Source organism: Penicillium waksmanii (genome assembly GCF_028829765.1).
Source record: "Penicillium waksmanii strain IBT 27052 chromosome Unknown utg000001l:1.0-4852451.0:1.0-4856178.0, whole genome shotgun sequence".
NCBI lineage: Eukaryota > Fungi > Ascomycota > Eurotiomycetes > Eurotiales > Aspergillaceae > Penicillium > Penicillium waksmanii.
Window position 1 is genome coordinate 4,481,331 of NW_026643248.1, and position 12,841 is coordinate 4,494,171.

General features: G+C 46.9%; 1 protein-coding gene across 1 annotated transcript; it reads right to left on the reverse strand.

The window, feature by feature from the left end:
- Window positions 1-10,635: 10,635 nt before the first annotated feature.
- Window positions 10,636-11,000, reverse strand: N7481_001553 (uncharacterized protein; the record flags this gene model as incomplete). The annotated part of the gene is made up of 2 exons (XM_057260772.1): window positions 10,636-10,660; window positions 10,738-11,000. 2 exons carry the CDS (start codon window positions 10,998-11,000, stop codon window positions 10,636-10,638), a joined length of 288 nt encoding a protein of 95 aa, XP_057128604.1.
- Between the last annotated feature and the right edge of the window lie 1,841 nt (window positions 11,001-12,841).

Below are 12,841 nucleotides of genomic sequence, written 5' to 3' on the forward strand. Positions count from 1 at the left end.
ACTGTACTGATATACGTAGTAACAATACGTAGAACATCGCCAAAGGTACTCTGCAAAACAACTCAGCATGAAGTAGCGCATCCTGGCAATTACCTTTCTGAGAAAAACAAAGATTGTAGGTGTTGTAGTGACCCCAATTCCAATTTTGAGACTCGCTGTACCCGCTGTACCACAATTCTATAAGCCGTTCCGACGACAACTAATTATCTGATGGGTATGATATTCACTGCGAAGATGGCAAGACGTATCGCGAGGCAACATTAATATCGATGTGGACGCTTGATGTGAGATGAACTTGATGTTCATACCATCTCGCTGCCGTGTTGAGTCAACCATAGGATATCGGAACGCACAAAGCACCGCCAGTAACTGTTGTCGACAAAAGAGGGCCGCAGTTTTATTAGTGCGCCCGAGGAATATTCAGCACCCCCATATGCCTGTTTTCAACCATGTTTGCATGGCTCTAAACGATCTTACTAAGCCCATTCGCATATATTCTGTACTTTTCATAGTATTCAAAAGGAACACACTCAAGTACTCAATTGGCTATGCCCGTACTCGTCCGTACTGTAACGACAACGTTCCGACAGGACCCTTCGGGATAGGCTTATTCATCGTTCACCTAATTCGCCCTAGTATGAGATTCGGAATTATGCATAACACGCCATAGTTCGATATAGACCCTTGAGATCGCTCAACCGATCTTAACACCTTTGATCAATCATCTGATTTTATTGGACATCTTCAGTACTAGCCAGTACATCAATTCCTCATCCTGACACAGTATCCACATCGACTTCTGGGAACGAAGTGGATACGGGATGCTATCGCTGCAAGGAAATATGAGCCAATTGGTGTCTTGCAAAGATCCACACGCACCACATAGCCTCAGTAGAAATGATTGGGCGAATTTTTGTCAGGGATATACACGAGGCATACACGCTAAGCGGAGGATACGGACCCCCATGGCGCATCTGGGTTCCCCTGAACGCGAGGAAGCTGTCTTTCTTTTGCTTCCTCGCGCTACGTCTTGTATCTAGAGTCGACTATAGCCTTCGTTAATATTGATCATTCATTGGAAAGGTACGCTCCTCATAAACAGATACGTGAGACCCTCACAGGTAGGGCTCAAACTCCCAGGGGCTCATAGCCAAATTCGGACCAATCATTTCTACTAAGGCTTCGTGGCACATGTGGATCATTCATGGCACCGATTCGTTCATTATTCCTCCGTAAATATCATTCTACTAGTGGACATAGGTCGGAAGATGGACGATATATCCTTTATAAACAAGGTCGCCTCCAAAATATCTATCCAGACTCGTTAACAGCACCATCCCGGTCCTGCCCGTGCAAAGCGGTCAGCCATTAATGTCCCAGCCTGTTCCATGTGTGGTACCTACCTTCAAGTTGGAGCAATTTTTGCAGTTCGTGCAGTTTACCATGTTGGAGCAATATTGGCACTTGCTACAGTTCGTCATGTTGGAAGACTGCTCGCAATCATCGCAGTTGCTGCAGTTACTGCAGAATGAACAGTTGATACAGTCCGTACAATCGGAGCACTAAAATTTGTAGTAAGCATTACTCAGAAAGCGTGACTTTATGATGTGAGGAGAAATGAACCTAGATGGCGTAGAAACATACATTATGGCATCCTGTGGAGCGACTTTCAGCATTGTCGACTTTTGTTAAGACTTGTAGGCTCACCTTTGCAGTTATGGCAGTTGCTGTTGTTGCTATTCCCATCGTCGCCTCTGGGGAAGACAATTAATTAGCAATTGGACCTAGCGGGGAAGAACATCCCGGTCATTAAAGGCCACGAGGAGGGGCTCTTGGCTCACTCATTGCGCAGTGAAGCGAAGTGATCATGCGTCATGTTAACTACCTGGAAAGGTTAGTTCTCTAATGCATTGTCAATCGCAATGGCCTTGAGCATGGGGATTATATACGCGTTACAAAATGAGTATCGGTCATCATGACGTAAACAAGAAAATAATATAGCAGTCACCTTAGGCGGCATACTCAGATGCCTTAGGCGTAAGGCATCACGCCTAAGGCATCCCAATTCCGCCTGAGGCGACTCTTATGGCAAATATCTTACGGTTTAGTGGACTTTTGCTAGACATTCAACTTCTCCGTAGGGGGTGCATGTATCCCCCTCCAGAGATAATTTTCCGACCGCACTGCCTGTCTTCGCCACTGCCCCGCGTCCACCCTCGGAAAGCTCACGGAGCTGTGTCACCTGTCGCCGCCGTAAAGTCCGTTGCAACAAGCGTACGCCATGCGGCAAAATGCTATCTAGAACATGATCCTCGGATGGTAATAAAATGGGACCCTCCCACATCTCGCGCGGAACCGCCCAAAAAAGACGACGACGACGACGTAACAATGTTCAACATTTTATCAGCGAGATAAGTGTTCACGATCATTGAAGAGGGTTGAATAAGGTGACTGCTAATGTGCCATCTCCTGTAGCGATAAACTACAGATCCATGTTGATGACTGTTGAAACGTGACGTCGGCGCTTCTCTGTGGATCATCGGGAGTGTTTAAATGGTGCCAACAGTGAGGAATCGTTTTGACACACTGAATAATCAAGAAAAAGTAGCGATGCCTCCGAATTCTGCGTCAGATCAACGGGCAAATGTCGAACCAGCTGCAATCTGAGTGTCAGCGGTATTAAGACCCTCACAATTCGCAACGCCCGTTACATCGACGCAAGAGTAAGGACTGGCTGTAATGCTATCAATACCCGATTCCTCGCCAGCAGAGTAGTCGTTCTCAAGTATTCCCTTGCCGTTACGGGGTAAATAATATCGAACGCCTCTCGACTTCGCCAGCTAGTCTTCTCCACTACTGGCTGACCCGACCCTGAACTGCCACGCACTTATGATCGAACTGACCTTTTGTATCGCTCCTAGTCTGTCTATGCTCGACACTGAAAGTTATAAACGGCAGGTAAGTTTAGTTGCCCAATCATTTGAGACCATGCTCATGTAGAAGATGTTTAATAACAGTTCCGTCTCGGTTGTTCCTCTGGGAATTCAATCAACGGACCTGCAATGGTCTATAATAAACTCAGGTTGCGAAGGCGTTGAGTTATGAAGGGCCTCAATAAGCTACCTACTCATGGTTTATCATAGATCGAAATCATCCCCTACCAAGCCGACTTGACTAAACTAGAATGGCACGCGCAGCAGTAGCTGGAAAAGTGAGTTCCGATCACTATGGCAGTTTCGAGAGTATTTAGCCTGTGCTGACGACTCTCTGTATAGGAAGCCGATTGTTTTACCATGAGCCAGCTCATGTCTTTTAAGCTGCCCCATGCGTTGCCACTGCCTATTCCCTACGCGCGGTACCGCATTTTGAATTTCAGTACGAAGGCTATTTGTTTGTGGCTCCATGTTCTTCAGAAAATATCGCTGATGTTTATTGCTCGTCATAGGACAAATTTCAATAATGCACTCGATATGACCGAGCTATATTCCCCCATCGTCCTTGAAACTAAGCCAGGTTCACCAGCCTGATGGGCCAAGCCACTGACTCCAAGTAAGCAAGGGGGCTATGTGAAGCCCGAGCTTGACTATCTTTCTGCACTTCATCCAGAGTCGGATAAATCTGCATATTGACTCAGCTCATCTGTAAAATATTGGTTGTCCTTGTGGACCTGCCAAGCTTATATGATGGGAAAAGTGACACAGCTTAGATTCGGCTTATTATTTGTTCTATTGAGTCAAATTCGTTGTAGTCCAGAGGTATGAAATATATTATCTAGAGAGAAACATGATGATATATATATAACGAGAAGAACAAGTTGATTTACAATCAACTTGGTAGTTCGTATAGATAACTAGGGATTAATCCCGATGGTTCGGCTTGGTTCCTGATCTGCATCGGCCTCATTTCACAACAAAATTGCTCATCCGAACAGTCTTCTCCACGTGGCAGACTGAAGGCGTTAGTGCATTCGAGTCATTTACAGCACCGATTGGCCCATTATTTTTTGACATATATCATTAGTATCCATAGCATCCAACGATAGCATTGATACCGACGACCACAGGCTCCCGGGAGTCAGGGTGAGATATTAGCCATTATTTCACTTAGGCCTTGTGCGTCTGTAGGCATTCATGGCTGTGGTCAGCTCGCATCTCCTTGCAGTGGTACCCAGTTTCACATATCCATTTAGTTCCCGGAAATTCGATGTTGGTATTGCTGACGGGCTATCCAATTATGATAGGAGTAATGGTAGGCTCAGGGTCCCAGGAGCTCATAGCCAAATTTGGACCAATCATTTCTACTGAGGCTTTGTGGCACTTGTGGATAATTCATCGCACCGATTGGCTGATTGTTTCTCTGCTCTATTAGTGGTATTCAATGATCGCATCACTATTTACGACACATAGGCTCCTGGGAGCCAAGGCCAAATATTAACCAATCATTTCAAAGAAGACTTATGAGCATGTGGGCTGTTAATGGCACTAATTGGCTCATTCTTACTTGCAGTAGTGACCACCTTCCCGTGTCCACTTAGTTGCCAGGAGATCGATGTAAGTATTGCTATACGCAAAGACGAGGTCGATAGCAGGAAGAATTGTTCTGCGAAAACAACATCGTTCTAGAGACTCACTAACTATACAAGGAACTCTTACGCAAGGTGTGGGCCGCACCATAGCTTGCATCTGCTTGGTAATGTGTAGGCGTAATGGATATTCTCCGATTCACGAGTTAGGCAATGAAGAATCCCGCGGTTTGGTTGGTAGGAATCTAGGGTCGCAATATGGCATGGTGTTTGCCTGTCTTTTGAGGTGTTCGTTGCGTGGAGTAACGGGCTCATCACTGGTGAGTGAAAAGAACTGGCATGACCTCGTCGCCTCACCCGTCGCATTAAAGGGCGGACTGACGGTGGTGAATGCGGATAACTGTCATCAATTCATTTCTGTGGCATCCTCACGACTGTTTACACGATGCGAACAGCCAGAAAATGTTTTTCATGTTCCGGATCACCAGGCGCAAAATGCAATGCCTCTGAGAGCTGCTTTGAACCAGTGATGAAATGTTGAGCCAGTCATTATTGAAGAATAGTTTTTGTTTGAGCCCTCACAATTCACAATGATCATCGCATCGAAATAGGCAGAAAAGACTGCCTGCAATGCTATAAATACCCGATCCGTCGCCCGCAGAACAGTCGTTCACAAGCATTCCTTTGTCACCCCAGGTCAAAGAACATCGAACGTAGTTCGTCTCTGCGGCTACTCTTTGCTATGTATTGACCTCCAAATCATGCAATGAAATGAGCTGAACTCTTACATCGCAATAGCCTAACCTTTCTCAATAATCAAGTCTTCGAACAGTGGGTGTAGCTGCCCAGTCATTTGAAATCATGCTAACGCGGAGGATGCTCAATATTAACCCCACCTCCGCTATCTCTCTTAGAATCCATTGAGCGAACCTTTCAGGATCCCGAATGGCCCAAGATGCGAGCACAGTGAGTTACAAGTTGCCTTCATGAACTGCCTACTGATGATTGATGATATATAGATGTCATCCTTTATACAGCCCCCTTGGCCTTTTCAGAATGCAGTGGACAGCAATAAGCGACAATGTAAGTTCAAAAACTACGGCAAAATTACGAGCAGATATTATGTGCTGACGGCCCCTTCATAGGATGGCGAACTTTCTATCGCGAGGCGCTCATTGTCTTGTAAGTCACGCTAGTGCTTTGCCCCTGCCCATTCCCAACGCCCGGTGGTACTGCATTTTCAATCTCAAAATGATCGCTATCCGCTCGTGGCTCTTCTTTCTTCAGAAAAATTGCTGATGATTCTTTTTCGTCATAGGGCGAGCTCCAATTTTACACTCGACCTGACCGAGCTATGTTCCCCCCTCGTGATCGAAACTAAACCAGCTGCAACAACCTGATAGGCCAAGCCACTGGATCTGACTACGCTTGCGCCTTTTTGTCTCTGAAGACGTGGTTGACACGGCCACTAGGCCTGACGCATTGAGCGGACCCAATTCAGAAAGGCTTGATGTCCTCTGGTTAGCCATACGGTAACAGTCCAAAGTGTTTTCATTTCGTCTCTTCGGCCTCACCCGGTCCGGCCAAAGGTTGACAGCCTATGTATTAGTAACTCGCAATATCCTGACGGCTATGAACCTCCTGCCTACGTCCGATCCGAAGGCTTGTCGGTAGCCATGAGCCAGCCTCACTGTTGACCGAGCGAACCGCCGGAGCATCCGCGACGAAGAGAAGCCGAGAATCGACGACCCTAGAAAAGACAACTATTTTTCCGAAGAGCATCAATCAGAAGATTGAAACGAGCTATTGGCGAAAGTCTGAAGGCCAGTTATTTCAACCCTGATGTCAGCTGAGCAAGCGATAAGATAGGCTGTGGCTTAGATCTATCATAGATCCCTCGCCGCGAGAGCAGTCATTTTCAGGTCAGGTCGAAGTTTTTCTCAAAAAAAATACCATGAATCTCTTGTCCAGTGGTACTTTGCCCTGACATGGTTGCAGATTTGCCCAGAGCCGTGCATGGGCAGGTATGGCTACATCCATTCCCCGTGGTATAAAGTGGTCCCAGGCCCTCCACGTGTGATCAAGCTGAGCCAGCTACCTAGTCCGTGGTTTGCATATACTGATGCCAGGCAGCATTACGGCAGGTCTATGCCACCTTCGGTCACCAGAATTCATGTTAACATAGAGGGGCAGTGAAAGACAGCCCTAGTTCAGCCGTTCTGACGAGTCCGATCGAGAAAGTTCATTATAGCTGGTTGGGGACCTCATCTAGGCCGCGAGCAAGGTAAGTTGCGAAAGACTATTTTGCACCAGCTGCTGATAGTTGGTGCTAGATTAGGTATATCCAGCGGCAAATTGCTTTAACCCTGACCCAATGCAGGCAGCGATTCAAAGCTGCCACCATGGCCTACTTCATAAACGAAGCTGGCAAGTACGCTCTCGTCATCAGCGAAGAATTTGGGCAGCCAACCGACCATATGGTCAAATCGCTGATATGAAGATGGCTATTTTCTCCCAATGTGGCCGCGGGCCAATCGAATGCTCCCTCCTCGATGTCATGACCGAACGCCATGAACTCATCAGCAGAAGCAGCCTCATAGAGTATGGCCAGTCGATCGCCGCGACGGTTACAACTGTTCAATTATGACTCAAAAGACGCCAGGTGGGTTTGTGATAACTCGTGGATAAGACGCATTTGTTGACTTCAAAGGTAGCCGTCATGTTTCTATCAGTGTGGGTGGGCATATCACATGTACCCGAAGCGATACGCTGCGACACGGCAGTGCTCTGCCTCGTCGCCTGGGGTCGGCATGCTCAAGTGACTATGAAAAGTGGTTTCATTGTAATAAGGAAGTGGCCGAGAGGCAAAAATCAACCATAGAAAATGCGAAATGACAGGGAAAAATCAAGCGGGTTTTGATCCGTCTTTCTGATGAAAGGTCATCTGGATGTATCCTGCAGGAATCGAACCCGAGCCGTTATTTGAAAGCCAATGCAGGAAATTCCATTAGACCACGAAAGGAGAGGCGCTGACGCGCGAATTTTGCTTGATTATAGCCACCATTTTCCAAATAATCATACGCGCCGTTCTTTCGGGCACACATCCAGCAAGATCAGTGTTTTGAGCTGCACACTTGACTTTCATTTGATGAGGCCGACACAAAATGATATTTGAAATATTTTCGGAAGAATTAGGCTTTCTATTGCTGGTGCCCTACTGGCTCTTTGCCGCTTTGTTGCTGGTAATATATATGTTAGCGCTGGCCTGGGTATATATATATTATCGGTTTCAATTCAGCATGCGGCGGCACTACCTCAAATACAAAATATCGCGAAAGAGCATGCAAAGAAGCTCGAGCCGAGAGAACGTCTTACAGAAGAGCGACCGGAGTATGTACATACTACCAAATCGAATCTAGTATGTAAAAAACCATCATTTCGCACTGTTTATCAACTTTTGCATTCGTGAAGGAACAAAGATCCCCACTCTGACGGCGATGAGTGTTTACCGTTGGCCACCACTTCACCGCCCGGGAGTCACCCGCACTGCACATCAACATGGATTCACGATTCACTGGTTCGGTCCCCATCACCATCATCACCAATTCTCAACCTTCACTCACCTCCAATTCTCACCATCAACACGCCAACGCCATCAACACGCCAACACCATCACACACCGACACACTACCCACTCACCGTCGAAACTCCGTATCTCCCTACATCCAGACAAATCCTGACCGCTAGCCAGAAGAGAAAAGCATTGACACCAATGGAGACTACTTGGATTTCAGCCGCCACCCAGACTGGCCACCCCGCTATCATACGCCGTGATTCCAACCGGCCGCGTTGACTCAATGCTCTACTTCACGCTACGTGTAAGAAAATGCGTATTATCGAAAATCAGAGCATAATAGAAGGCTACAAAACACACTGCGCTAATAATGGCCACGCATGATGGAGTCTACATTGAATCTTGAAGTGCGCATACACAAAGCTTCCTTGGGGGGGATTCTTGATTTCTATTGGGTCTTTGAAGCAGGTCTTGGCTTCTTCGAGTAACTCCCTCGAATACTAGTCTCTGACACCACGAAGAGGTGCCTGCAATCGCCAGAGGATCAGGACGAGGACCGCGGCGCCACGGGTGGCCTAACAAGCGCAAATTTGATAACGCAGGGCTCAAGGCTGCATGGAAGCTCAAGATTATACAATCACAGGGCTCAAGGCTGTGAGGGAGAACTTGGTGTCGCAGCGTCCCCCTGCGGAGGCTCTTGATATCGCAGATGTCCCTGCGGAGCACATTTATACAACACAGGGCTCATTGGCTGTGAGGGAGCACATTTATACAACGCAGGGCTCATTGGCTGCGAGGGAGCGCATTTATACAACACAGGGCTCATTGGCTGTGAGGGAGCGCATTTATAAACGCAGGGCTCATTGGCTGTGAGGGAGAACTTGCTGACACAGCACCCTCCTGCGGAGTTCAATTGGTAACGCAGCGTCCCCCTGCGAGGCAAACTTGATTACGCGGGGCCTTTCCCGCGAAGAATTTTTGGTAACGCAGATCTTATCCTGCGAAGAACACCCGAGTGGCTCGGGAGTGTGAGGAGGAAAGTCCTGCTTTTCTTCTCGACGAGAAAAGAGCGTCTTTTATGCCATTCTAAGTAGGGCTTCCGGCAGCGACCACTTGCGTACATTTTGCCGGACCCAGAGATTTTGACTTCAAATTCGCACCGGGCGACCCTAATTTTGCTGGGTGTTGAGGCGGTTGATTCAACGTTGAAATAAGAAATTTCAAGAGTTTGGAGTGGAGAGCGGGCGGAGTGGCTGGATCCACCTGGAGCCGTGGTTGGCATGATGCGATGCGTGACAAATCAATCCTCTCATCAACGTTGATTCACCTGGGTCAAACGGCCTTCAACGCAGTTGGTATGAGGTCTAGACCGAAGTGGCATGCCACGGGCTACTCGCCTTGGCAGTTTAGTTTCTCGTGGCTTCAGAAGTCTGCCAAGATTCGCTCGCACAATAGCCAATCAATTTGCAAATCATTGGTCTCAACATTGCTCAACGATGTGAAACGGTTTTCACGCAGCCAATATGTAGAGTCGTTCCATGGAAGACTCGCCTTGGCAGATCGATTGCCCGCCCGCAGAAATCTTCGCCAGCAAAATTTTTGCTCTCGCCTCCGTGAGAAAAAAAATGCTTTCCCTCAGCCTAGCCGACATATTTCCCGCCGCAAGTCGCAGCCACTGCAACGCCTCATGCCGCTCAAACCTTTTTTTCACTTGTCAGCACAGGGATGACCAGGGTACTTCGTGTGCCCACACCCATAAACCGACCGAGGTACCACCCACCGATGAAGAGATGTCGACGCCGACTCCGTGGTCGGAAGATTATATCGTCGCGCCCAGCATTCATGGTCTCCATAGTCACTCAGCATTCGTTAAATCACCTCACAATCCTCTCGATATTGAATAATTATCGATTATCGAAGGACCCAAAATGCTTTTTAAGACAAACCCAGGGACTGCACCCAGGGACTGAAAGCCAGGGTAAGCTAAAATAAGCGACTGGAGCGCCTTCGCTACATATAAACTAAGCTGATCTATTCTTTTCTCAACAGCTGGCGTACTGGAATTTAAAGTATGTATACGTATTCAGTCTTCCACTGCCATTGAAATCGCGTGTGCATCGATACCTGCCAGGCTGTTGCATCTCTCAGAGGCTGGTAATCCTGACGGCAAGGGAGCCCAGCAACGCCATCAAAATACTTGTTCAAAAAGCGTTGCATAAGTTTCGGAAACTTTGGTCAACGATCAAAATTTCTATGCATCGACTAAGATTACTTGAAAAAAAGTATGACCTTTTGATTTCCCGAGTAGAGTTCACTGCATATTCTCCAGCATTTGCTTCATCTTCTCCATCTCCCTTTTTAGGGTTCCAATCTGTCGAGCTAGAATCCTCACATCACCAGCAAGGGTTTCCGGACAACCCATGTTGGATTTGCTATCCAAACTTTCGAGCCAACCAATAGCGTCTTTCTACCTTGAAGACTCTTGACTGCGGAATCCAAGAAGTTTCACGGAATATGAGCTGAGGCTGGCCACGAGTACTTACTTTGTTGCTTTGCTCACGCTACTGTAGAGACACTGGTTAGATTTTATATGGGACAATAAAGACAGAGCATCACAATATTCTGAGACGTAGTGACTTACCGGTTAGCCGAAGAATGAAAATCATCAGACTGACAGGGTAAAGAGCCGTCGACAGATCCATTTTCCGGAACCCCTTCGAATCGGACCTTGCGGTCGCGCTTTGCGTCATGACGCTTCTTAATTCTCTTCATGTCGTTGTCTCGAACGCGAAAGGTGCCTTGTGGCTTTTGTCCAGAAAGCATCTCTCCATTTCTTCCCTTCTCTGCTCGGCCCTCGTTGTGATTCGTGTTCACACGAGCGACATGTGCGTGCAATTTGTTCATCCAGTAGCTGGATACGTGATTGGCTTGGTCGTTCATAATAGAATAGCAGTGGGAGACACTCCAGGAAGCAAAAGAACGATATATCTTGGGAAGTAACAGCAGAGTGTTGTCAGAGATTAAGAAATAGGAAACATTGAATATATCTAAGAGCATGCCATTTAAAGGGAGCTTCAGATTTTATGTGTCAGCATTATCTACTGTGTGTGTTTCTTGGCCTCAGGATCCATGGAACAAAACCCAATGGACTGTGGTTAGGGAAGGAATTCCGTTTTCATTCTAAGGTACATGTAACGTAACAACCCTGGAAATAGTCTTGGCTCTCAAAGAAGTCAAAACATGTTCAAAAAACAGGACTATATCTCTAAACCAGCCCAGAGGTTAACCCAGAGACTCAAAGACAAGAACAAAGGTTTTTTTTATGCTTGTTTCAAAACATCTTCCTGTACTGTATAAGGAACTTAATCAGGACTGGAAATTCAACACGGTTGCAATTCTGGGTCGAAATGGCATTCTGATAAGTGGACCTGGGGGGGATTTTTCAGTCTTCGAATGGTAATCCCTCTTTAAACTCTGGCGAAGTTACCTCTTTTCAATCCCTACCTTATGCTCCCTCTGGCTTAAATGGATGAAAAATGCTCGAGGAATCACGTCTCTCTTCGCAAAAATCTCACTCGGTAGTTACACGCTTTCCGACTGCTACGTGACATGTTGAGTATGAAGGAGCGTCACTTATTGCATCGACCTTTTATCATGACTCTTCACTTTCCCTTATAGGCCCGTAAGGTATATACCCAGACTCAAGTAAGAGCCAACCCTTTCTTCTTCATCACTACTTTCCTCGTCGAGCGAGTATGTCAATTTGGGAGATGTATCGACAAACAGGAATCTGGGGGAAATCTCTTCGACAAAAATGGGACCGACGAAGATTGAATCTGGAGAAAGAATGGCATCAATACAGCTCTGCAGTACGGGGTGGACATTTGCCTAGGCATTCGTATTCGAGATACAGGGCGCGTGTTCATTTTTTCAGTGGAAGAATCTGGCTTCCCGTTCTTCTTGTCCTCTAAACTTGTATTTTGCTATAATATGTGACTAGGCTATATAGGTTTCTCAGAACGACTCTGGAATCACGTTGGGCATCACAACTAGCACGACATGATTGGTGCCACGCTACTCCTTGCTCCACTTTGGAGAAGCAACCCTGCCCTGTCCCATAAGAAGCATTGTGCTTTTTTTTTGCTGTACGCACTAGTTTTAGATCAACGCGGTTTCGGATCATTCTGACTCAAAATACTGATGGATGTCGCGATTTCGACTTTATGTCAAATTCCAAATATTCTCGCAGATAGGCACAGATTTACTGATTACGAACGGGTTTGAGGGAATCGAAGAGTCTCATCACCCTTCTTTACCGGTCGCTGGTTTCTGCCATGATTCTGCCACAGCAAAAAGGTCCATGCGCAACAGGGTGTTTAGACATATTACAGAAAGGCGGCGAAAGAAGCGCTGAATGAGAGTCAAGTTGGGACTCCATTGGTGGTTTCTACCTTGGTCCCAACTTCCCCTTGGGGTTTGTGGCATGACGACCCTTTGACTCAAATACGTGTCGATATCATCGTATGAAGCCTCATTACGTCCTGACTTGAGACAAAAAATCAAAATATCTGTAAAATCTGAAATTCGGCGCAGGTAAAGGGATCTGATGCAGTTGCAATGCACGCTTCTTGGACCCCGCATTCACTTTGGCGCCTCGGTAAAGGCTTGGGAACGCACCGCCTGGAAACTCTCCATCCTCTTTTCATTTTTGCGCGCAGTATAGCTCACTAACGAGGAGGAAAAAA